Raw genomic sequence first — 25,870 nt, forward strand, 5'->3', positions numbered from 1 at the left:
CTGACAAAGACAGAGGGAAACACATCAGTCGTACCGTGTTCTAGTATAGAGACTATACAATCAACTATACTGAGACTATGCAAACTGTGCTCACACTATATAGCCGATACTCACAGTATAAAGACTCTACTCAGACTATATATACTCTACTGAGAGTATAATCTCAGTTTCCTGAAAAAATAAATCTATCAGTACTGCTATTTCTGTTTCTATTTTCTGTAATTTTGTACGTGTGACAGTGCACGTCCTCAGCCGCTCCTCATAGAACTGGAGTTACTCAGGGTAACCTCTGTCTCTTTATTTTGAAAACAAGGGATGTTGCTCAATCAGTGTGAGAGTTTCCTGCAGAGAGAGGACAGGGCTTGGTTCACTGGGACAGAATGGACGTGTCACTGGTTTTAGTGGTGGGACTGATCCTCATTCTGCTGGTGCTGCTGGGTCTGAGGAGTGGGGGTCCGGTGAATCTACCTCCAGGACCCTCAGGCCTCCCCATCATTGGAAACCTGCTGCAGATGGACAAGAAGGCCCCCTTCAAAACCCTGCTCAAAGTGAGACACACACACACACACACACAGACACACACACACACACACACACACACACACCAACACACTAAGGGGGTTGGTCATATTGTTGACTTCTTTATCTCTACGGGCTTGAATCTTTAAAATACACCAACATGGGCTCATGCCTTCATCCGGGTGCACTGATGAGACAAAGAGGACTTATTTAGAGTCACTACAGGTGTGCAGGGTGACAACATGCAGTATTTGACCTGGCCTCTAGGGGCATCGCACAGTAAATACAATATAGAAAAGTCACAAAAACATTTAAAATATAACAATAATACTCATTAAAGTTAAATTAAAACGTTAGATCGTTTTCATGTTTTTCATATGAAATATTTGTGCATATTATTTCTCTATTGTAAAAAACTTTGAACTCCATTTGTTGTATAGAAGCACATACATGTTAAAATAAAGGTTATTTTAATAATGTTGTATGTGTAGCCCTATTGTTTGTTCTGGGACTAAAACACAGTATTTTCACCCTGACTTGTTAAGAGAACACATGCGTCTGCTCTCATGTTTACTTTGGTTTGTCCCTCACATGTCTGCACAAGAATCCCATTCACCTCTGCTGTGGTATTTAACCTCCAGCTCAGTGAAAGCTACGGCCCCGTGATGACCGTGTATGTGGGCCGGCAGCGTGTTGTGGTTCTGGTCGGGTACGACGCCCTGAAGGAGGCTCTGGTGGACCAAGCAGACGACTTCACGGGCAGAGCACCGATTCCTTTCCTGTTCAGAGCCACCAAGGGCTATGGTAACGATGGGAATTTAGTGACGACATTTCATATTTTGTAGGTTAACAGCAGGCTGGAATCTGTGTTTCCATCTGCTCCTGGTTTATTGCACCCTAGACTCTTATATAGCAACAACAAACTGCCTGTTTCCTTTTGAATGTGGAGACCAGATTTCTTTTTTCTGGATTTTCCCAGGTTTGGCGATCAGTAATGGAGAGCGCTGGCGGCAGCTGCGGCGTTTCACCCTGATGACGCTCAGAGACTTTGGAATGGGTCGCAAGGGGATGGAAGCGTGGATCCAGGAGGAGAGCAGACATCTGGTGGCACGCCTCACCAGTTTGGAAGGTACGTGGAGAATGTGTCAGAGTAACTGTCAATGTGATTCGTATTCATCCCTCAGGTTGAAACGGCTTTTAATAAACTGTAAATGTGTGTGGCTACAGGGTTGGGTTACTTTGTCCCTTTGAGCTTGATAAACCAGTTGATAGATCTGATCTATAATTAACCGTCCATGTCCAAACTGCCAGCTGGGACATATTTGGACATGCAGGAAGTTTTCCCTTTGTTCACTCTCTGCTCTCACGGACCAAACTCAGCAAGCTAATGTCGCTCGATCCCTGTGAACCTAATTCAACAAGAAATTAGTTCTGTGAATGTTTGTTGTTGAAATTGAATCTGAATTTCTCTCAATGAGACCAAACACTTTGTAATTTTTTGATCTTTCAGGTGCATCTTTTGATCCGACCTTCTACATGAGCTGCACCGTGTCCAACGTGATCTGCTGCCTGGTGTTCGGTCAGCTACGACGATGAGGAATTCCTCTACCTGCTGCAGACCATCTCAGAAAACCCTGAAGTTTGGCAGCAGTCCCTGGGGTCAGGTGAGCGGAGGAGGTGGAGAGGAGATGCAGCGGCACTGTGGGTGGGGGGTGGACCCTACGACAGGTTTAACTTTACTCCTTCCCTCTCCTCGTCACAGCTGTATAACGTCTTCCCTCGACTCATGGAGTGGCTGCCGGGTCGACAGCACAAAGTCTTTGCCAGGCTTGATGCACTGACAAAGTTTGTCAGGCAAAAGATCCGTGAGCACGAAGACACGCTGGACCCGAGCTCGCCCAGAGACTACATCGACTGCTTCCTGCTCAGACTCAGACAGGTACGACCGAGTTCATCAACCGCAAGAAGCCTCTGGTCCTAATAACATCATGAGACGGCCCCTGGTGGCTGTCTGCAGTATAGCTCGTAAATCTCCTCCATTTAAGTGGACGGGACATTGACAAAACCCAAAAGTCAAAGTTCACCTTAAATAAATGTTTCTAAGATGTTTTCTGTCATTTTATGTAGTTCTTATCAAACTGTTTTTTTCGTGTCGATTCAAGTACGAGAGGAAGTCGAGATCCATCTTGATTTGCAGTCTAAGATTTGAACATCTTGAATTTGAAGCTTGCCGGTTGTTTTCTCATCAAAGTAAAGTGATTCTCATCTTGTTCTTTTAGGAAAAGGATGTTCCCACGACTGAGTTCCACCATGAGAACCTGGTGGCGACGGTGTTGAATCTGTATTTGGCAGGAACAGAAACCACCAGTTCCACCATCAGATTTGCACTTAGTGTGTTCATCAAATATCCAAAAGTACAGGGTAAGTCCCTTCCAACCAGTTGGAACTAGTTTATAAGAGGAAACTGGTCCAGTGATAAAAATTAAAGAAACACACACACATTTTCTGACACAATTGATTTAACTTGCTCTTTGTAGATTCACATACATGTTCCTCAATAGACTTGTTTTATTGTGTGTAATCACTGATTCCTGATTCCTAAAATGTCATTATCAAATCTTAATGAAGAATATTTTACAGTTTTACTTTAAATAAACCCCAACCCTAAAACTGAAAATTAAAATATCTATGAACGAACTGTAATAAATGCACATCTACTCTGCCGTCAGATCCACACAGTTGAATGCTAATATTGTTGGTTTGGCCAAACACACATATCACACACATATCACACACATCATTATAAATGCTATCTCTAAATTCTCTCCTGAGATGAATATTGTGTGTGTGTGTAAAATATGTCAGAAGCAATTCTTCAGAATTCAGATGCTGGAACTGGGAATCACTTAAAGGACAATTTGTTGTTGTTGATTTAGTAATTGTTCCTACACAAGTTAAATGTGTTCACTTGTGTTTTCCCTCATTCTGAAGAGGAGCTGCAGCAGGAGATTGACACTGTGATTGGACAGCAGCGTTGTCCTTATATGGAGGACAGGAAGTCCCTCCCCTTCACAGATGCGGTTATCCATTAAATTCAGCGTGTGATGGACATTGTTCCCATGAACCTCCCTCACTACGCCCTCCAGGACATCGCCTTCAGGGGCTACACCATTCCCAAGGTATCCTGCTTTCATCACATCAAGTCTTCTTCATACAACCTTCTTCTTCCAGATAATAAACGTTCCTCCTGATCTTGTGTCGACAGAACACGTTGATCATTCCCTTGTTGCACTCTGTGCTCAAAGAGGAGAAACAGTGGGCGACACCTTGGTCCTTCAACCCGCAGCACTTCCTGGACCACAAGGGCAGCTTTAAGAAAAATCCTGCGTTCCTGCCATTTTCTGCAGGTAAATAATTGACTAAATATCCATCTATTGTCGTAAGAAAGTGACCGAACATTGGACCAGCTCTCGTTGAACAGATGTTAGAGTTTGTGCCAAAGACAACATACTTACAACCTATGATTTGAACAATGATATTAATTAGAGGCTATCCACAAACAGTTCCTGCTCTGTCTCAGGCGTTTCCTGTGTTTTCACTCTCACTGGTTTGTGGTGGTTCCTCAGGAAAGAGATCTTGTGTTGGAGAGGCCCTGGCTCGCATGGAGCTCTTCCTCTTCCTGGTGTCACTCCTGCAGCGTTTCACCTTGTCTTGCTCCGGAGGTCCTGACAGCGTCGACCTCAGCCCCGAGTACAGCAGCTTCGCCAACCTGCCCCGAAGGTACGACATCATCGCCACGCCGCGGGAATAATCTGCTCGTTGGACCTTCGACCTCTGAAAAGTGGATCATTCGATACCAAAGGAAATAAATTCCATGGCAGCATAAGTCAGGACAGATGACTTCATATTTCTTTTCTCGTGTGCCGATAACTCTGATGCTTGCTTGACTTCACCTAATAGTGTGAGTCCATGTTTGTATATCTTTTGTGTCCGTGTGTCAAATGTTAACAGAGAGTTTACCAAAGATTTTAGAGAAGCTTAATACATCACTTAGTCACGTGTTGTATTTTACTTTCACCTCAGAATACGCAACTCACAAACACAGCTTATCTAATAGAGGATCTCCACTCTTGTAAAAAGTTATGTAATATCATCAACTACTATTTGACGCATCATCTTATGAACTGACATAGTTTGTTTCGGGTCGTTTTTTGTTTTCTTGCTTTGCGCATCTTTGTTTTTTTTTAGACAATAGAGGAATCACATGATAAAACATGAGAAGGATTGTATGATAACATATTAATGAACGAGTAACAGGTAAAATACCATCAATTTAAAACAAGTCTGGGCCCTTTAACCCTTTGCTCAGTGATATGACCAGGAGTTATGTCAGTAATGTGTTCAAGGTGATCCATCGAGCAGCGGTTCAGCCTGTCTGTGTGTAGATGTGTGTAGATGTGTGTAGAAGTGTGTAGATGTGTGTTCCAGAGCAACACACTGAACGTCCATGTCAGACTTAAGAGATCATTGTCCGACACTGAGGCTGAAGCGTGTGAGGAACCCGAAGTATCAGTTGTCATGGCAGGTTCTATTAAACCTTAATAAGACTTGGTTAGGATCTTACACGTCAAGTATTAGGTGTGAAATATTGTGCTGCACTGTATTATTGTTTTAATAGAACAAAGTTTACAACAAGTTTACAGAATCTAAAGGTAATGCATTTATTTTGCATATATTGTTTTCTATAATAAAACATATCCACAAATATATTCTATTGAAATTATATTTTTACCGATTAAATAGATGAAGCACTGACTTTGCCAGAAAATAAAAGAATTCTGGTCCATGTGTCTGAGTGATGATGGCACACTGGTGATTCTTACTCCTGTGACATGTTTTATATGATTTGTTTTGTTAGGAATATACAGAGAACAAGTGAAAGTGATCACAGGATTAAAACTCATCCCGACTCTCACACCAGGAATAAACAGCTTGAATTGTATTTCTAGATGATTTCAGGGAAAACAAAAGTAGAAAGTCTACGTCTCTCAGTTCGGAGCAGCTGGTTGCCTTTGCTAAATGTTGGGCAGGTGATATTTATGCTTCACCAGTTTCTTCACATCCGGTGCTGGTGAGATGTTGCTGTTTGGTAGGTGAGGCAGGTACTGTGCCTAGAGAGAGAGAGGGGGGAGAGAGAGAGAGAGTGAGAGATCACACAAGTAAAAAACACAAATATCTGTTGTGCACATCTCAAACATTTTGATGCCTTTACATATCAGAGTAATTAGTTATTTTGGGGGTTGTCCATCCTGCCCTTATGAATGTGATAAGTCGGAAATGCCTTGAGGGAATTTCCTCAACATTTGGTTGAAGTATTAACTTGGACTCTGGGATAAATCGGTTACGTTTTCGTGGTCAAGGGTCAGTGTCACAAACAAACGTCTGGCCTGGTGAACGGGAAATCTCGATAATGACATGAAGGAATCTCTTCAGGTTTTGTACAAACCTTGAAGATAATCTTGATAGAATTTGGTGGTCAAAGGTCTAGTCAGAATTTATTTACTTCACTTAATATCCTTTATGAAAAATTCCTTCAAAATCTGCACTTTAAAGCTCTTTCATACTCTGTGGTCATTGTTTGCTTTTGGTGAATAAACTTTTGAAAGTTTCTTGCTGTATTTTCTGTAAATATTTAATTACTGGTTATTTGCTCTGTGTTTTGTTTGGTTTGACCAAAGTCTTGTTGTCTCCAGCAGCTTGATTGGTTGATGGAGGCGTACAAGGTATTAATTCTGGCAAGTGGTAAAAATTCAATAAGATGAATTGTCCTTGTACTTTAATTTGATATTAATTCATCTGACTGATGTTGGTTAAAAGTTGATTCTTCTCTCAGGCATCAGGGTGAAGGTCATGTGACCCACTCAAGGTGATTATTGACTGTAGCAGCAGGCAGAGTGTTTGAGTTTTAACTTGTGGGAACGGTTCCCCGTGGTCCAGACTCACCCCGGCCTGCCGGCGACGGGAGCCTTTGTCGTGTCGTCTTCCCGGGCGCTCGATCTCGCGGCCCCAGTTGGCTCCTCCTTCTTCCTGGAAGTAAGGCAGCTCCAGCAGCTCCTCACAGGACAGGCGGTGAGACGGGTCCATCACCAGGCACGACTGCTCACACGAACATGGACAGAGCCGAGTCAAACACCTTCAACATGACCACGACCGAAATATCAGGCTCTTACATAAACGTATACATGAACATAACGTACTTTCATAACGTGGAGAGCCTGAGGAGAGCCTCCATGGAAACGCTTCTCTAAAGGTTCCTAAGGACAAAAGCAAACAGAGAATCAGAACAACCTGACTACACATCATCACTTCTTCTTCTGGTGTCAGAGGGTTGGTACCGTTGTGTCCGGCTCAGGAATGCTGACTCCACTGAAGAACACGTTGGAGCGAAAGACCTGCTGGTGCCGAGGGATCAGGTCACCTGAGGTCAGGAAGGAGAGAAGTTTAAATCTTCATCATGCGGCACAATGTGAAATTGGAGAGTGTGTGTTTGGTAAATGAGGAGTCAGGTCCTGAGGGCGCTTCCATTCCCAGCCTGCTTGTTTCAGCTCAACTCTGCTGCATCTGCACATTCGATTTTAAATGAACTTGCAACCAAAAGCAGTGAAGGCTGACAGGTTTGTATTGTATCTGTGCTCTTGTGGTTTCTTTCTTTTATTTTAAAAACACAAGACTGTGTTATTGACGTTGCTTGAGTTTGGCCTGCATTTAAAAAAATCATCTACTTGTAAATTCCATTTGCTGATACCAGGACCTGTCAAGAGAGTAATGTCCAATGCGATATTTAACATTTGTCCTCATAATTGTGCAATTCAAATTGGTGGATTCATCATTTATAATATTGTATTTTAAAATTAAATTTAGATAGCCTGTTATATATTTGAAGACCAATGTCGTCTGTATGAATATGAGAATGAGAGAACAAGGAAATGTTTTGGAGATTTTCAATCGTAAATACTGACGTCTGTAAATACACACTTAAATATATTTCCCATATTATAACACTCATTCTTGCCAGAAGTGCCTTTTGAGTACTTAATGCTTTATGTACTAATTTCTAGATTACTTACTTTGAAGCGCTCATTAATATGGCTTCTGATCAGTGTACCTAGAGTTTTCCGGATGAGGTAGAGCTGGTCCACGTCGGACTTCCCGGGCCACAGCGGGTTCCCGTGGAGCAGCTCAGCGAAGACGCAGCCCAGAGCCCACACGTCCACAGGAGGGCCGTACTGGGTGTCTCCCACCAGCAGCTCCGGGGCCCGGTACCAGCGGGTCGCCACGTAGTCTGTGTAGTCATCCTCGGGTCCTGCTGGGTAAACCGACACACACCTTCACTGATACACTGAATAATGAACACTAAGTCACCCTCACATTGTAGAGGAGGGGATTACAAGGCCGAATGAATGACTACACGTTATTGTATGGTAACGTAACACTGAAACCTAAGGCAGGATGGGTAAACAGAGACACGCTGCACACAGGGGCACTAACTGGCTGAATGCTCCTCCTGTGTAGTGCAGTTATTGTAGCAGTGAAGTGTGGAGGCTGTGGACAGGAGATGCTATAGGCTCAACGCTGAATAAGTCATTAGAGGAACATTAACACTAAATGGTCATAAACGCCTGCGGACGACCTACTCAGGATGCGGGCGAAGCCGAAGTCGCAGAGCTTGATGACTCCGGTTTTGGTGAGGAGGATGTTCTCGGGCTTCACGTCTCGGTGGATGCACTGGAACATAAAGCCTCAGGATCAGGGATCAACATGACACACACAAAGAAAAGAGGCTTTTAATGATGCTGAATTCATGCGGAGGAACAAAAGCAAGAGATCAGAAAACCTCAACACATTTGATTATAGAAACCTAAGGGCTCCTAATGGAACAGTTAATGACAAACATGATATAATAACTATTAAGAGTAACTTTTGCCCCTTTTTCTCCTCAGTTGTTGGTGCATTAGGGACATGGAATATGACGTATCAGCGGGAAAATTATAGAATTCTCCCCAAATGCCAAATGGAAAGGAGTCAATTTCCTTTTTTTAGCAGGTTTACCCGCATTTAAAAATGGTACTTCCTAATTTTGGTATAAAAGAGTTTTTATATAAGTAATGATTCAGCAAAAATGTTGTCACATACTTAGGTTATATCGTAAAAGAATAATCAGATGCTGTATGTACATTTATATGATATAATAACTATTAACTGGTAACTTTTGCCCCTTTTCCCCTCAGTTGTTGCTGCATTAGGGACATGGAATATGATGCACCAGCAGAAAAATGATGGCAAACTCCCCTAATGCCAAATGGAAAGGATTCAATTTCCTTTTTTTAGCAGGTTTACACGCATTTAAAAATGGTACTTCCTAATTTTGGTGTAAAAGAGGTTTTATATAAAGTAATGATTCAGCAAAAAGTTGGTCGCATACTTAAGTTCTTTCGTAAAAGAATATTCAGATGCCGTTTGTACATTTATCCCTTTCTAACCACTCAGTAAAATGTGGTGGACAAAGTCACTGAAATTTAAAGTTAGGAGACTTTGTCATTTGTCTTTTACTGTGTAGTCACATGAGGACTTGATCCCTCTGCGGCCAGTAGAGGAGGAAATTATCAATGTAACGTACATAACATATAAAAGTATTATTGTTTGTACTCTAGAACAAACAAAAACCACAATGGTGATAAATCAAAGTATAAATAAATGAAATTCCATAAGGTTTTAACTCAAATACCAGTTTATAAAAATACACTGACGTTGTGTTTGTGGCAGAAGTTGACGGCCTGCAGCGTCTGCCACACGATGCTCTTCAGCTGAGCCTCAGGAACCCTGCAGAGAGAGACAAACACAAACCAACACCAGTTGTTGTGAAGGAGAAACAAAGCAAAGGTTCAAGCGAATTTAAAAATCAAGACGTGGAGCTGAACGCAGTCCTCGTGTCACCCCGGTAACTTTAGGCCCGGTCTCTAACAGCGACAGCTCCTTTGTTTTCAGGAGCAGCTAGAGTTTCTGCTGCGCTGTCTCGGAGGATAAAAAGCTGCCGAGACTTTCTGTGACGTCTTCATCATGAAAGCTAAAATAAAGTCCTATGACCACAGGTTACACAACCTCCCAAACTCTGCTGCCGTCCGTCAACGTCTTTAAAATATCTCGGCACAGTCTTCACTCCCTCTTTTCATTTCTTAAACAAGTAAATAAACACATGGTGGTTAAACTGAATGGTAAATATGACCTCTTCAAATTGGAGGCTCATTTGAGTAGCAAACAAGATTTTAAGATCCTTAACCTACTAACAATTATAACACTATGAACAGTGAATAATTTAAAAATACTGCATTACAACCAAAGGCCCTGCATTTAAAACTGCACTCAAATAAAATAATTTAAAAAATGACCAGCTCCATTTAAAATTCAAGTTATTTTAACTAATGCAATATTGAATAATGTGTCATATTTTCCAACATACTCTAAAGGCCAAGTGGGTTTGTGTGTAAAGTTACTAGGACCTGTTGATTCAGCAGAGATAGTAGAAGTATAAAGTAGCATAACAAATATGTTTACCTCTGATTAGTACCTAAGTAAACAACTTGACCCGTTCAGTTCAGGTCACATGTCAGCGGACTTACCCTCGGGGGTGTTTGTCCAGCTCGTTGAGAACCGTCTGCTCACAGAACTCAAACACCAGGTGGAGCCGTCTCTTCCTCCTGAACACCTCCAGCAGGTTGACCAGATTCACGTGTTTCAGCTGCTGTGGGATCAGCAGAGGATGTGCAGGCTCAGTGTCTATGCTTCACAAAGAGTCGAATTAAACCTACAGAGGATCTGAGGCCTGCAGAAAACAATGAAGACCTTCGAAAAACTTTTATTTTGAAGGTTTACCATGAAACTTGGTGGACTGAGACCAACCTTCTTGTGGAGAATACTTCATGGATCTTGACGGCCGTGTTTAGGTTTACTGATATTTATGAGTCTGTGCAATTTGGTGCAGATCCAAATAAATATCAAAAGGGGCCACAGCAGAGCTTTGCTTTTATTATCTTTAATCGTATGGTGTTAGTCTTTAAAAGCCAATTATAATAATAAAAGTAAGACCATGGGAAACATGATGAATTCCTATCAAAGTGACAGAAGCCAGTAACTTAATAACAGTAACTTAATGAGTGCGTGTGGAACCTGCAGATGGCGTGAGATGTGATCAAACCTGATCCTATCGAGTGATACTCATCTCCTCTCACCTTCAGCATACGTATTTCTCTCAGTGCAATCTTCTTGATCACCGGGTCGTCCTCGGACTCCACGAACTTCTTGATGGCCACGACCTGACCCGTGTCCCTGTGTTTGCACTTGAACACCACGCCGTAGGATCCCTCGCCGATTTTGGCCAGCTTCTCGTATTTCTCCATTGGGGCGGTTGGTTTTGCTGTCACGTGTCAAAACAAGACAAATGAAAGAACTTTGTCATTTCTCAAGTACAATAATATAAAGAGGTTAACTTACAGTTGCAGTTGGACATAGTAACCTCAGAAAACTGAATAAAGCACCTTTTCAATATTATTTTCAAAATGATGTTTAACCTGTGAGCAGCATTCTGTTAGCTAGTCCTGTTTTTCTCTGTTTCACAATCATAAACTGAATATGAACAACCTATATTTGTGTAAATATTTTATATATATGTATTGTACTTTATATTCGCAATACCTAGAATAAACTCTGAATCAGCTTATTGTGCTTTCAGTCATTACGGACCCACTCTGGAATTCTCTACTTGACCTAAGGCCAAAAACATGCTTTTAATTGGGGTTATAGTTAAAGAGCACCTCTTGATTTTATTTTATTTATTGCTATTGAGTCTTTACTTGTGATATTATCTATTTAATGTAAATGTTGTTTCATAAGGGGCCACAGTGAAGTGCCATTCTAGTTTTATTTAATTTGATAATACCGTATTTAAAAGCTATTATTAATACTGTTATTATCATAGACTAAGAACTTTTTTTCAACTCCTATCTCTTGTCATGTATCTTTGCTTTTTATCCTGAAGCACATTGAGTTTATTCTCCTGATATGAAAAGTGAAATAAAACTTATTTACCTAATGTCCAGTGTTTGATCACCTGGAGGATCTGAGATCAATCACCTGAGCAGAGAGGCTCCTCATCCAGGGTGTGACTCCACCGAAGCACCGCACAGCTGCATGAAGGTTACTGGTTCCAGTGGAAGTTATCTGTTCCAGTGAGTTTTACCAGTTGAAGGTTATTTGTTCCAGTGAGTTTCACCAGTTGAAGGTTACTGGTTCCAGTCCCCGGCTGTCAGCCCAGTTCCTCCCCGGGTCTCTCTCCTCCCTGACGGCCCGGACCTCCTCGGTCTTCTCGGTTATTTCTCCTCCGCTCGGTGCCGCTGGTTCTTCATCTCTGCTCCAGGTTCACGATTCATCTGCGAACACGGAAGTAACGCGTCGCTCTGCGCGATGTTTAACTCGTCTCCATGGAAACGGCGCAACGGAAGAAGCGGACGCGGACACACCGCGATTCACAGAAGAGGGCTGCGCAACGGAAGAAGCGTGCGCTGTATCCATGGAGACGGGTGACACGTTAGCTTCCCTGCTGCTGAGTTTGAAGTAAACTATACTTACTTTACTACATGTGTTATAGCTATGTACTTTAAAATTTAGCGTTTGAATCCAAAACGTGATTAATTACACTTTATATCATTACTACTACTTATACTACTATTACTACTACTACTACTACTAATACTAATAATAATAATAATAATAATGATACTTCAAATAAACTCCAATACAAAACATTGAAGATAAGTAATATCATATCATGTGAAATCAATAAAATACAAACTCAAAGACAGATGGAATAACACACCATTTCTAATTAATGGCAAAAAGAAAATGATAGAAGTAATATAAGTTATACCCAGAGACATAATAACATACAATAATAATTAACTCTATATTTCCATTTTCAAAAACGCAGTTGCCAATTTGATTCGCAAGGTTTCAGTCTGACAAGTAAATTGTATTAATAAAATTAAAAGGTATACTTAGAGTAAACAGGAAAGGTTTTAAGAGGAACTTAAAAGAGGACACTGACTCAGCAGCTTCCTTTTCTCGTCACAGAGCTGCCCTGAGGTCAAAGGCTCTGTCCCCTTATTCTATTAAATATAATAGTAAGAGCACCTCTGCCTGACGATCTGTAGCAATGGAGAGATAAACAGGATTAAAAGATCGGACATATAATCAGGTGATAAACAATATCTTTAAATCAACCCTAAAACAAATAGGAAGCCTAAAAAGAGGCACATTCTGCTTATAAGTATTTGCCTCATATTACCACAAATACTCCAGCATAGGTTTTCATTATACCAGCTCGTTATAGAGTAATATTTCCCCCAGTTGAGTAAAGACTGTTTAAAGAAGCTGCAGCATCTTGTAACCCTGCCACAGATCTGAAGCGTCTGCAGGACCGGCTCTGATGTGGTGACATGAGTTATGAACTATCTGCTCTCTCGGTTGCCTGTGAATATCTCTTCTCCCAGAGTCCTCCCTCGGCTCCTCTGGGATCCTCTGCAGAGTCATCCAGGACTTCCCAGTGAATGATGGGAACACGGAGCAGGTTGCACTCTTGTGCTCAGAGACTCACAGACACCTCGAGGAGCTGGCTCTGGGACCTTGTGGCAAAGGGTATGAAATGCCCCATGGCAGACTGGTTAGACGTGTTGGTTGTGCGGCGTCAGTCCGGCACCAGGGTTGTTGTGTTCAGGGGCCAGAGTCATAACCACCAATGGAGAGCAGAGAAAGTAGGTCAGGATATATACTTGGGAGTTGTTGCTACGGTGCAATTTAACATGTATTGTTCCAAAGAGGTTGTGTTTTAATCTGGATTTGCCTGTTGAGAATAATTAATGGATCTTGATAAAGTATGAGGGATGTTTTAAGAAATGTATGTTTGTGCGATTTGGTGAATTAGATTTGGTTTCATCTGTGACAATATTACTGTCTGTTGTGTTCTCTGCCTCATCTATGCTGCAGCTGTAATGACCTTTTGCACCACATATTTATTTCATGCAAACAATATATATGTATGACTACAAACATTATTTTTAAGACAAACCCAAACGCTTGTCTCATCACTAAGAAGAAAGCCCATCAGAGAACATGTGAGTGTCATACCATCTTTGACCAGGAGGTGACAGTGCACACTCACATTTCCTCAGACCCACACACAACAAAACAAGGTACAGTAGGGGTTGTTGATATTTGAAAGCCACCTCCACTTTATTCTCAAGATTTTATCATTAAAGGTCAATCAATGAGATAATGCAGATGTGAATGTGGGATAAACTGCAGCGTCTGTGTTTGCTTTGGCATCGTTCTCTGTTGTTTGTGTAGCCGGTATTTTAGGGGATTTTTCACTTCAGCTTCCTTAAGTAGAATGTCACCATTTATTATCATGGTTTAATGAATAGTTCCTTCTCTACATGTTAACAATAGACACCCTTAGGGAACATGGCCACAACCTAAAAAAGTTCAGACACTACAATGGCAATTTATTGTCTTTATTTCCCTGTTGAATCATCCCTCAGATGGAGACAAGATGATTGAAACCACCAAAGGTTTTGTTTTAGTCTGGTTTTTCTTGTGAAAATACACAACCCAACCTCTGAAAAGCACGCAGACCTCAGAGAGGGCTCCACACGCTCCTGCCCTGTTGGCTCGCCATCCCTTCAAATGTCTACTTTTAGACCCAACCCGTGCCAGGTGCCTCAGCTCTTTGGCCTGGCAGGCGCTCACCTTCACAGCCACCAGGTAAATGTGGCGGTCAGCTGGCGAGACACCCGATGCCATACAAGGCTTGTTGACATTGTCAGTCATCATGGCCACGACCTCAGACTGGCCAGAGAGTGTGTGAGAGAGAGAGAGAGAGCTGCTGCCTCTGACTCTAACTCAGAGCGTTGATCTCCTGGCTTCCTGATGTGACCAGGCGGCCGGCAGCAGAACTCTGTTAAACAGCAGATGTTTTACACTGTGGCCGTTACCCTCATTTCCTGGGCGGAGAGCTCCTCGCTCTATTAGACGAGTAACAGGAACCAAAAAAGAAAGAGAGTGAGAGACAGAGGCAGAGCGAGCGAGTGAGTGCAGGAGAGAAGTTAGCTGAGTTCCCACAAATCACTTTGTCACCAGCAAGCTCTGACAAGCACCAGAGAGAGAGGGAGCGCACCAGGAGAGAAGGCAGGGAGGTAAAGAGAGGTGTGAAGAGGGAGTTGTGTTAGAGGAGACTCACGAGGGAGGGTGTGAAGGAGCCGGAGGGGGCATAAACGAGGTGATACCGATGGATGGATAGAAAGGAGAGACAGGACACAGACGAGACTGCAATCTGATTCCCAAAGCAGCCGGAGAGGGACTGTTACTCTGGCTCCTGCTGTGGTTTCTGCTGCTGCTGGGACTGGATGGTATACGGTCATTTACAGAGAAAGGTTTGTCAAACTTCGTACTTTGTCACAGGAGGACAGATTTACTCGGACAAGGAGAGTTTTGCTGCGTTTTATCCTCTGAGAGATGTACCCTGACGTGTTAATTCATATTTGAGAATGAGGACACAGATAGAAAGACAGCTGTTGTCTCTGTGAAGCAGGCGTGAGGCGTTGAAGTGCAGCTGTACACAGATCACATGCTGTCGCTGCTAAAAAGAGGTAGTCAGAGCCGTGGGGACATTTCTTTATGTCTTGACAGCATAGGTTTCCCACTGCTGTAGAATAAGAGCTGAAACTTTTTGAATTTAAAAGTTGTTTTTACTTTCCTTCTCTTCACTGTGGGTACTGGATCAGCACTGGACTGACTCACAGCCCCCGGAGAGTTTTATTAGGGTTGTCAAGGGAAGCCAGAAGTCATCAAACTTCGACAGCAGAGGAATAGGAAATCCATTTCTACACAGTTAAAGCATAGGACGGGTCGTTGCTATCTTCTCTTTGTCAGAGACTTTACATCCATGTACAGAACAATCCTGACTGGTTGAAGAGACCTCGTGGGTCAGAGAGGACAGGAAGCCGTGTCAGCTGAACGCCGTAGTGTCAGATGTAAGTAGTTGTAGAGCTCCCTTCATACAGACTGACTGTTGAGCAATACATCCCTGAGCTGACACGTGGGGGGGTGTATGAACTTACTTTATATAAGATAGACTTCAATCGTGTGAGTCGTAGAGAAGCAGCTCTGTTGTGTGTTGGTAGATTGATGGGTGGTGCACAGGTCTTCTGAGGCTGTGTGTGTGTGTGCATGCTTGGATGGGCGCTGTTTGCTTTTGACAGCTCGTCTCTGGACTCACTTCCACGTCACTGAGTTACCTGCGAGTCTGAGTCACAGGCTGGCTCATCGCTCCCTGTCTGTCTGCCCACTGGGATTCTCTCCCACCTGCCTCTATGCAAACAAGCCCACAAGTGTTAGGGTGGTTTCTCGCAGCAGTGGCACCGGTAGCCCCGAACCTGTAGGACTCTCAACACTGCTGTAATTGTCCTGCTGTGGGTAAACACCTTGCGTCAGTGACACCTCTCTGCTGATTCACTATTCCCTGAGCGTCGGAGGCAGGCAGTGGAAGAGAAGGTTAAGGGAGGATTGACCAAAGAGCCGAAGCACAGACGGAGTCACAGTCAGGTTGGCGCCATGGAGCTGGCACTGTTGGCGCTCATGGTCGTGTACGCGGTGGGACATGTCAGTGGCATGTCCACGTGCAAGACGGTGGATCTGGAGATGGTGAAGAAGAAGCGCATTGAGGCCATCAGGAGCCAGATCCTCAGCAAATTGCGTTTGCCCAAAGAGCCGGAGCCCGACCAGGCCGGAGACGACGAGGAGATCCCGTCTCCTCTGCTGTCGCTCTACAACAGCACCAAGGAGATGCTGAAGGAGCAGAAGGCCGTCGTCCAGACGGACATCTCCACCGAGCAGGAGGAGGAGGAGTACTTTGCCAAGGTGCTGCACAAGTTCCACATGAACAGTGAGTACCTGACTACTCAAACACAAGTTGTGTGTATTGTGCACACGTGGACACACGCTACTGATGGTTTTACTACACCACTAGAACTGTCAAGTAATGGTTTGTCTGTGATTTATGCTCCTACATTTACGGGCACTTGAGGGACACACAAACAAACACACACCCCTAACCCCTAACCCCTAACCCTAACACTGCACCTTATATTAGTGAGAATAAGGCATTCCGTAGCCACTAACCCAAACCATGATAACTAGATGCCTAACCCAAACCCTAACCCAAACCGAAAACTAACCTTAAATTTCAGTTTTTACCCTCAAACAGCAAATTGAAAGTGGGTCAGAAAGTGAGAAAAATTACATATTGCGATAAACCTCTTCTATTTTTGAAACTGGTCGTTCTTCTGATCTCACATCAAGAGTTGTTTGCGTCGGGAGGGAAATCAACCTGTGTCCATTAGAATGACGACATGTAAAAGTACCAAAAAACCCCAACACACTTTGTTAGCTCAACACATCTCAACATTGTAATCTCTGGATGGATGGACGCTGCAGCTCCAGCCCAGATTAATCATCACTTGGTGTCATTGCCAAGCTTCATCTATAAATTCCCTGAACACGTGTTCCCCTTCAGATCTCCACCCAACATCTCCAGGCGGCTTGACGGGTTCAGGGATCACATGCGTTAGGCGTTAGCAGGCCTGTGAGTTGCATCTGCTCCGATGCTCTCGTGTGGCCTTCATGGTATCCACCGGGGTTTTTACTGCTTTATTAGCGCTGTTTGTTTGGCGAGCATGTGTGCGCTGTTTGTGCAGCCAAATGCTTTTGGGCTGCGATCATCCAATGACTCTGAGGCTGTTATGATAAACATATTCTTTTGGTTTTGTGTCCTTGCTCCATTGTTCTCTACATGCCTCCACTCCTCACTCTATCAGGCAGGCATCCACACTATCCCTCTTTCATCCACCACTTCAAAAGACCGAGTGGCTGGACCGTGTGCAGCCCCGAGGGAGAACAAAAGAAACGTTCAGAACCATGGGCATGATGTTTGTTCTGCTCAGATGAAAACCAAAGAGCAGGAGGGGGAAACAGAAGAGAAGTTAGACGAGAGAAGACATGAAGTGCACTCCTTCACCCTCACCCTCTCTCCACTTCTCTTTCATTTTCTGTGTGTTTTTCTCTCCGTCCCTTGGGGACTTGGGGGTTTCCTGAAACTTGAGCATCGGGCTCTCCCTTCGCTTATCCTGTCACCTGTTCTCCATCATATCTTTTTTCTTCCCCGACCATTTTCTATTTTATTTTTCATGTGTCCCTGCCCTTGATTATCCCTCTCTACCCCCCCCCTTGCCGCTCGTTGCCGGGTTTCCTGAGCCTATTATCAGTGTGTTTGCAGCGTGTTTGTGACAGGGTAGCTTGGCAGGAAGGAAGGCAGGCTGATGGCCACTGAGATCTTGAGTGACTCAGGTCCGGTGCTAGCGCTGCCCATGGGGAGCATGTGTTTCCTACCTCTGTGGAATGCCAGTGAACAGCGCTGCTCGCTTCTGAAAAACAGACCCGACCTCTCACACTGGGAAAAGGGCGACCGCCAAGTGGAATTGCAATTATTTAAAAAGAAAATAAAAACTCTACCTTTTTACGAGCGGGTGTGGGAGGCAATCAGGCTTCTGTCGTTTATTTGAAACCTTCATTAACAATCTTTTTTCTTAATTTATTTCACTTTATGGTTGTTTTTACTGCACTTAACTCTCCTGATGCCCCACAGCAGCCGTCAGGGACGCATCGTTATATGCCGAACATTTTGGAGCCTAATAGATTTAATATCCAACGTGGTAACTATGTGGTGGGTGAGGCTGGATTCCTGCAGGAACACCCTTCCTCGGAGCCCACACAAATTGACCTCTTATATTTAATACGCTGCTCGTCCAATGAACTCTCTCCTCGTTTGGAAACCAGCCCGAGGACTGAGGTGAACACCACCACTTCAGACTAATTATCATTTTTATTGGAAAGTAAAGCTGCTGCCACCCTTCGATGGAGCGGAGAAGCAACCGGGGTCCGAGGCTCCGTGTGTAAACCAGGGTGAGGTGGGCCGGTGGGGTATGGGAAGGTGGAGCCCAGCGTATGAAGGAGGCAGGTATTTAGCCTGTTGCTGGAATCTGGTTCCTCCCACTGGTAATTACAGGGCTGGTTCCCTACCTGTTGCAACAGCTGTCCTGTGGATAGGCCCTGATCCAACACACAAATCCCCCCCCACACCCATGTGAGTGCGCCGGCTCAGGTGCTGTCTTCAGCCCGATCTGAAGGAGTGAGGCCCGATCTTGGTTCATTCGTAAATGGTAAATGGATTTGTATTTATATAGCGCTTTTCTAGTCTGATGAAGACCACTCAAAGCGCTTTACAGTACAGTTTCACATTCACCCATTCACACACACATTCATACAGTGCATCTACTTGCAGCACTTTGTTATTCTATGGGGGGCTATTTAGGGTTCAGTATCTTGCCCAAGGACACTTCGGAATGCAGATGGTTCAGACTGGGGGTCGAACCCCCGACCTTCAGGTTGGAGGACGACCACTCTACCCCTCAGCCACAGCCGCCCCGTGTTGAAAGAAGTTTGCCGTTACATTATTTTGACGAACGGTTCAGTGAGAATCCGCCAGAGGTGATGCGAGCTGTGCTAATTAGAAAGTAGAAGTGAGGGCTAGAAATTTATGCTGCTGCAGCCAATATGCTTCCTCTGGGAAGTGACTTAATTTCCTCTTTCGTAAACACTCCTCTCACCCACAACACTCTCATCGCAGTTTACTTGAACTAGCTGGAGACGATGACTTTCCATTGCCTGGTGTTGCTCGGTACATCACCACTATAGGTCACCGCTCTCCACACCTACTATACACGGCCGGTGACGCTCTGTGTTTCCATTCATACTCTTTACAACCAAACATACGACTCGGCTCTGGGTGGGACCGGTGAAATGTCATCTCGTTTCCCGTTGCACTTCGCACCAGCTCTTTTCAGTTTCACTTTGGCTTCGGTACAAGGGGGTGAAGCTCGACCTGAGCAGCAACACAGATGGTGACACTGGTGAACAGCGAGGATCCTGGTACAGCCGGGGTCGACCATGCAGCTCAGAGTATGTGAGGCTGCGGCGTGTAGCTGCTGTCAGCGAGTACCTCCCGGACTCGAGAGTATGAGATACCCAACGTTTGACTTTTTCGAGGCCCGGGCTTCAATTCTCCAATTTCTCTGCTCCCTTCCACTCACACCCGTCTACGCCTCACCGCTGCGAGTGAAATTCACATGAGTGCATTCTTCACTCTGCTGTTTTCTTTGCATTGACCCTGTTATACCCCCCCTCCCACCCCCCTCCTCCTCCCTCAACCACCTCCTGTCATTCTCTTCCTACACACAGCGTTTCACTCTCGCTCTCCTGCCTTCCTGCACTTATCTCTGCACGTCTCGATGTGACTGAATCCGCTGTAATGTAACGCTGAAAGATTGATGGTTCTTAAAGCCTTCAGTAGCCGTGGCTCTGTTTCCCGTCAGGCTCGGAGCGAGGGAATGTTCCTGCTGTCATGTTATGGGCAGGCCGAGGCAGAGAAGCTGCTGGAATGGGCAGCACTACTGTAAGAAAACAAGACGCTCTCTATGGTCTATGGTCGACTCTACAGCTGCTGGAGGAGACCAGTGTTTGGCTGCACTTACCAATATTGAGTAACGCCGTGAACTTGGCCTTTCCACTTCATGAACGTGTGTACATACAGTTATGAAATACCTTTTTCCAAAGAACTTTTCATGAAGTTAACTTGAGTAATAAACTTCCCTCTACTACAGAACATTGCGCAGTAAATTACTGTGTTGAATGTGCTGAGCAGGCAGGTTATAAAGTAAATACTAAAAGGGACTTTTCATTATATTGTTAAAAACGTTAAGAGAAGGAATCTTAAGTGGTTTGTTGATTCTTTAGCTCACGTCCATTAACTGTCCCACTGCCATCCATGTTCTATTATGAAAGAATTCATACTCTCCGCTGCCAAGAGATATTGCACAATGTTTTTTCGTGTTTAGTACTAAGTTCACTGCATTTTTACTGTAATGAGGTTTTGCCAATTATCAAAAACACACCAGAGCTCCACCACCAGCCCACGACCACACAATGGAACAAAACAGAAAATAGAGGGAAAGCGTAGATTTCCATTGATCTACTCATAAAGTCTTGATTTAATGGTTGTTGTTTTTTACATAATAAAGCAGTGCAGTGTTCTTATGGCTTTAAAAAGGGAAATTTAAAACACATTGGACACTAAGTAAAGTTGGTTTCTTTCTTGTTTTCGAGACCTTCTCTAGAGAATGGGGTAAAACAGTAGAAACTGTTTGGTGGGACCTCAGTGGAGGATCCTCTCGATTATGGCATTTTGCTCTGTGTTGTATAGAAGATCCAAATGGAAATATTTTCTCCCCTCAACATGACTAATGGATCACAGAGGTTATGTTCCATGTCCATGTAGAAAGAATAAGCTCAGGGGCTCGGCAAACCATCTACATACGTTTAGCTTCCATCATAACCATGTAACTATTTCATTTCTGAATTAACCTGCTGTCATTATTACTTCTACTACTTTGGAGGGAGAAGTTGTTTTTGTCTTTTATGATATGATTAAAAAAAAGAACATATAATTCCCCTTTATAGTTGTTCCCCCATGTTTATGGAAAGATGACTGAGACGCCAGATGATAAGACAGCTGGGCTGCAATACACAAAGGATCAGAAACTGATGAGGGATAACAAGCAGATGACCTCATAGAACAACTCTGTTTTCCACGTCTCTCAAATATGCAATTAAACGACTTTATTGCCTGTAAAAACAAAACACAAAACTCCAACTAAGCAATTGTCCTTTTTTTAAATCACAGGAACAGACGACATTGATGTCAAGAAATCCATCCCGATGTACTTCAACATCTCTGACATACGACAAAGTGTCGGGGATTCCCGCCTGCTGACGAGTGCCGAGCTGCGGCTGCTCATCATGAAAACCTGGATAGCCGATGAGCAGCGGGTGGAGCTGTACCACGGCCAGGGGGCGTCGGCCAAGTATCTCGCTTCCCGCTTCATCAATAAAGATTTGAATAACAAGTGGTTGTCGTTCGATGTCACCGAGACCCTGCGGGAATGGCTCAAAGGAACAGGTGGGTTCCAGTAAACGAGTGCAGCTCATCTATTGATCTAGTGCTATGACCTTTGTCCATCTGCTGCCCTGATGAGTGACCGAGCAGTGATGGTTTAACTTTCTGTCCCGCCAGGCGACGAGCAGATTTTCCAGCTCAGGCTCTTCTGTGGATGCAGCGAGCCGAACGTGGAGAGCAGTTTCAGTTTTTCCATCTCTGGCATCGCGAAGGACAGATCAGACACCGCAATGTTAAGAGACGCCAACAAGCAGCTGCCCTACATCCTCACCATGTCCATCCCTCAGAACACCAGCACCCACCTCAGCTCGCGCAGGAAGCGCTCCACAGACGGGACGGACACGTGCACAGCGTGAGCAATCCTACACACCACACTGTTCTGTGTACATGTTTCTTATTCTATATCATTGACAACAAAAAGAAATGGCGTACTGTCCAGTAAATGCACAGTGTTTGCGTAGAGGTTTTCAGCTTTATAGGATAAAGCCCAATGTTCCTCTCGTTTACCCACAAACCGAAACCAGGCCCAGTGCCACACGAGGCCGACGGCCGGACCATCAGCATCACTGGTGGTTTGTGTCTTCTTGCTCAAGGACGCCTTAATGTGTAGAGCGGAGGATTTGGGATTCAAACCACAAACCTTCAAGCCTCCAGACCACAGCTGCTCCGGAGCACTGGCTCGGTGCTGTGAGGAGACATTTTGTGTTTTACATTAAAACTATTGTTACTGCAGCTTGAGAACTAAACATGGGAGCTCTCCAGACACTGTAGCGTGTCATCCTCTCACCTGGCTCTCCCTGGGTTCTCTCCTGCAGCCAGACGGAGACCTGCTGCGTGCGGAGCTTGTACATTGACTTCAGGAAAGATCTGGGCTGGAAGTGGATCCATAAGCCGACGGGCTACCACGCCAACTACTGCATGGGATCCTGCACCTACATCTGGAATGCTGAAAACAAATATTCTCAGGTATAGTGCCGCGGCGTGCAGCTACAGAAACCTGACCTCAGAGCCAGTCGTGCCGAGTTTGTTGAACATTTTTTTGGTAGTTATGTGTATTTGAACATGTAGTTTTATGAACTGTTTGCTCTTCAGAGTGGAATAGCCTCTAAAATATCACTTAGTAAAACTACAGTGATTAAAAGTCGATTAAACGGCACCATATTGGAGACAGACTCATAGATTTCAGTCCTTTAAATATCCCTGATTTCTTTTCCATCAAGATTAAAGAACTTTTCCCTGGTAAAGATGTACCAGTTTTTTGTGTTAAAGAGCAAATGAACCAACAAACACACAAACAGGGGAAAATATAAAGAATTAAACAAAACATACAAAGACTGTTCGACAAGCTAATACCTGTACATGCAATTCCAGTCATGAAACTCCCTTCTTTGTGTTCTTGCCTTTCCATCATGTTTTAATGGTTCACAGATTTTGGCCTTGTACAAGCATCACAACCCGGGCGCCTCTGCCCAGCCCTGCTGCGTTCCCCAGGCGCTGGAGCCGCTGCCAATCCTCTACTACGTGGGCAGGCAGCACAAGGTACGTTCACCGCAGCCAAGTCACCTTCATTCTCAGGTCAAGTGTTTGCAGAGCATTTTGGATTTGAAAGCAGAAACCTTCTCACGTGGCTGTATCACTTTTTTTTTTTTTTAACAATATATTTATTGAGTTTTACATATAAGAAACATACATTCAAACATTTATAAACATACAAACGTTTATGAACCCAGAATCAAACACTCAGGGTAAAGAAAAAGAGGGTCAGAAATTAAATAACTTAAATAAGATTAAATAAAATAATTTAAAAAAAAATACATGTATAAAAATATAAGAATAAATGGAAGTAAATAAAGACATAATTATACAAATACAGATAAGTAAAATAAAATTCCAATCAATCAAATCAAAAGCCTGGATAAAATAACGTTCTCTTATTCATAATATTAGTTAGTTACAATTAATATTCATCCCATTAGGTGCTGCTACTTTATTCTGTTTCACTCATTAATTTCCACTTGGTCGCTTTCCAAAAATTGCATGAAGGTGTCTCATATTTCCTTGAATTTATTATTTTTCCCTCTGACCACATACGTTAATTTCGGCTGTATCACTTTTACTTTCAGGTGGAGCAGCTGTCCAATATGATCGTGAAGTCCTGCAAGTGTAGCTAAAAAAAACCAAGATGGCCCCCGGCTCTGCATCCCCTCGAACATGAACTGAGACGGAAGAAGACGTGTTTGAGACCAGAGGAGCGAACGGATGAAGAGGAGGAGAATAAAGAAGACGAGAAAAACGAGAAAGTAGTGAAAGTAATCAGGATCTCTGTGGTCCAGCTGTGCTCCTGCGAGCTCGGCCATGATCATTCCAGAAGCACATCAATCCATGGACTTCTTTATATATAGATATTTTAGATAATATTTGTATGTGTATATACTTCTTCTTTGCAGTACTGAAATATCTGTCTTGAAATGAATTAATTTATTTGTTGGTCGGACAGATTTCGAAAAAGAAGCGATTCACACGTGTAAAAGTGCGTCGAAAAGGATGGAAAAGGATTTATTATGAACAAAAAACAAAGTCGGATAAAAGACGCCGACGGACACGATGGAAGAAAACTTTTTGTCTTCACATCGATCACCTTCCTGCAAAGGTCACAGTCACCAGCGTTAAACCCCAGGAATGGAGGAGGGGGGGTTGTTGGGGTTTTCCCTGGACAATGACGCTGCAGGTGTTTTTGGAGAGAGAGAGAGCTCCTGTGTAAAGGACACGAGACAAACCGCAGGGAAACCCCCCCGCCCGCCCTGCAGCTGTCAGCCGCCTGAACGCCTCACAGGAACCCTCCATCGGTTTCACCTGTTTGCTTTCCAGCCCACGTGAATTGTTACAATGCTTCCTGGTCTCTGTGTTTGTGTTGGTGAGTGAACGTCAGCTTGTCCTCGGGCGAGCGAGTGATATCACCAGCTGTGAGAGAGAGTTTGTCTCCGGGGACTCACAGCCGGCGTGTTGTGTGTAGACGCTGAGGGTCCGGGGATGTGGTTGTGGTGTTGGTTTGAGGGGAAAGCCGTTACACACTTTGCTGTTTTGTTAATTTTAGTTTTGGCATTTTATTGCCTTTATTTTGTCAGGACAGTTTTTTTACTTTCATCTGAAGTTTGATGCGTTTTGCTCAAGAATGAATCAGTCGTTTAGTTTCTTAAGGAAAAAGAACCAACCCATTGTGTTTTTCTGTTTACTCTCTTTTATAGTGCACTTACCATTTGACATTTGTACCTGTAAATACTTTAAAAAAAAAATTGAAATAAACATTGTTGTTAAATTATCACGTCAGAATGGAACATTTTTTTATTTGGGCGAAAAAAACCACCTGAGGAGTTTCCACTTGTCAGAGCACTGAGTTGTGTAAGTGTGTGAGTATCACACTTGTCAATGCCTGCATTTGTGTGTTTGTGTTGTGATTACGGAAAGAGGAGAGGACATTTTATGAAATGACGACAGAACTGAAAATACAAATATGAATGAAAGGTTTTATCTCAATACTTTTAGTCTTAGGAAATATGATCAGCTGCAACTTGTTTAGACTAGAGGACGGTTAGTTGAGGTAAAAACTCTTTATCATTAAACATTTGAAATTGAGTAAATGTGAAGTTCAAGGTGTTGATGTCCCCACCTGCACACACCTCCCTCTCCTCCCTCCCCTCCCTCTCCTCCCTCTCCTCCCTCTCCTCCCACCCGGTTCCAGGCTCAGACTTCATGTCTCTCGGCTTCTCTCAGCTTGCAGCACACATACGCTTCTTTCAGCAAATCTTATAAGCCCAGGTTGTGCAATTAAGTAATGAATGTCCGTCAGAAGGGAGAGATCCCCAGTGGAAAGGCGTGGGCGTGTGCCAGGTGCGTGTGGTCTATTCCTGGGCAGCGGGCGGACGCCTGTTTACTCTGGACGGCTGCAGACCGACTGAAGACGAGCAGCGAGCCAACATCAGGATTCCGGGACGCGCAGCCCTGTTCCTGGCACTGCCTCCACCCGAAGGGATGCACACCATCCCAACATTTTTCTTTTTTTTTTAACTATCTCCCTGCACCTACTCTACCCCCCCTCCACCCTGCCAGCCCCACCCC

At 43.9% G+C, this 25,870-nt stretch overlaps 3 protein-coding genes across 3 annotated transcripts; 2 read left to right on the forward strand and 1 right to left on the reverse strand.

The window, feature by feature from the left end:
* Positions 1 to 277: 277 nt before the first annotated feature.
* On the forward strand, positions 278 to 4,568 carry LOC133003183 (cytochrome P450 2F2-like). The gene is given in 11 exon segments (XM_061072828.1): positions 278 to 548; positions 1,161 to 1,323; positions 1,499 to 1,648; positions 2,030 to 2,102; positions 2,104 to 2,152; positions 2,154 to 2,183; positions 2,282 to 2,458; positions 2,799 to 2,940; positions 3,511 to 3,698; positions 3,785 to 3,926; positions 4,146 to 4,568. Coding segments are annotated over 11 exon segments (1,467 nt in total). The 5' UTR covers positions 278 to 380; the 3' UTR covers positions 4,331 to 4,568.
* A 1,026-nt stretch (positions 4,569 to 5,594) lies between these two features.
* On the reverse strand, positions 5,595 to 10,973 carry LOC133003192 (cyclin-dependent kinase-like 1). The gene is made up of 9 exons (XM_061072836.1): positions 10,806 to 10,973; positions 10,197 to 10,318; positions 9,327 to 9,399; positions 8,214 to 8,304; positions 7,685 to 7,885; positions 6,915 to 6,997; positions 6,777 to 6,833; positions 6,523 to 6,675; positions 5,595 to 5,690 (listed from the first exon to the last, which is right to left on the reverse strand). Exons 1-9 carry the CDS (start codon positions 10,971 to 10,973, stop codon positions 5,595 to 5,597), a joined length of 1,044 nt encoding a protein of 347 aa, XP_060928819.1.
* Positions 10,974 to 14,645: 3,672 nt separating this feature from the next.
* On the forward strand, positions 14,646 to 25,076 carry tgfb1a (transforming growth factor, beta 1a). Its single transcript, XM_061072831.1, has 6 exons — positions 14,646 to 16,570; positions 21,482 to 21,757; positions 21,872 to 22,106; positions 22,570 to 22,720; positions 23,183 to 23,293; positions 23,878 to 25,076. The coding sequence occupies exons 1-6, from the start codon at positions 16,240 to 16,242 to the stop codon at positions 23,923 to 23,925; spliced, it is 1,152 nt and encodes a 383-aa protein (XP_060928814.1). The 5' UTR covers positions 14,646 to 16,239; the 3' UTR covers positions 23,926 to 25,076.
* The last annotated feature ends 794 nt before the right edge of the window (positions 25,077 to 25,870 follow it).

The sequence above is a fragment of the Limanda limanda genome, chromosome 6, assembly GCF_963576545.1.
Source record: "Limanda limanda chromosome 6, fLimLim1.1, whole genome shotgun sequence".
Classification (NCBI taxonomy): domain Eukaryota; kingdom Metazoa; phylum Chordata; class Actinopteri; order Pleuronectiformes; family Pleuronectidae; genus Limanda; species Limanda limanda.

Excerpts from the sequence above, each read along its gene's own strand:
- LOC133003192 (XM_061072836.1), bottom strand. The coding sequence starts at position 10,973 with ATGGAGAAATACGAGAAGCTGGCCAAAATCGGCGAGGGATCCTACGGC. Across the intron at positions 6,998-7,684 it reads CCTCATCCGGAAAACTCTAG|GTGACCTGATCCCTCGGCAC; the intron begins GTACACTGATCA and ends TCCTGACCTCAG. Across the intron at positions 6,676-6,776 it reads AGGCTCTCCACGTTATGAAA|TCGTGCCTGGTGATGGACCC; the intron begins GTACGTTATGTT and ends TCGTGTGAGCAG.
- tgfb1a (XM_061072831.1), top strand. The coding sequence starts at position 16,240 with ATGGAGCTGGCACTGTTGGCGCTCATGGTCGTGTACGCGGTGGGACAT. Across the intron at positions 22,107-22,569 it reads GGGACGGACACGTGCACAGC|CCAGACGGAGACCTGCTGCG; the intron begins GTGAGCAATCCT and ends TCTCTCCTGCAG. Across the intron at positions 23,294-23,877 it reads ACGTGGGCAGGCAGCACAAG|GTGGAGCAGCTGTCCAATAT; the intron begins GTACGTTCACCG and ends TTTTACTTTCAG.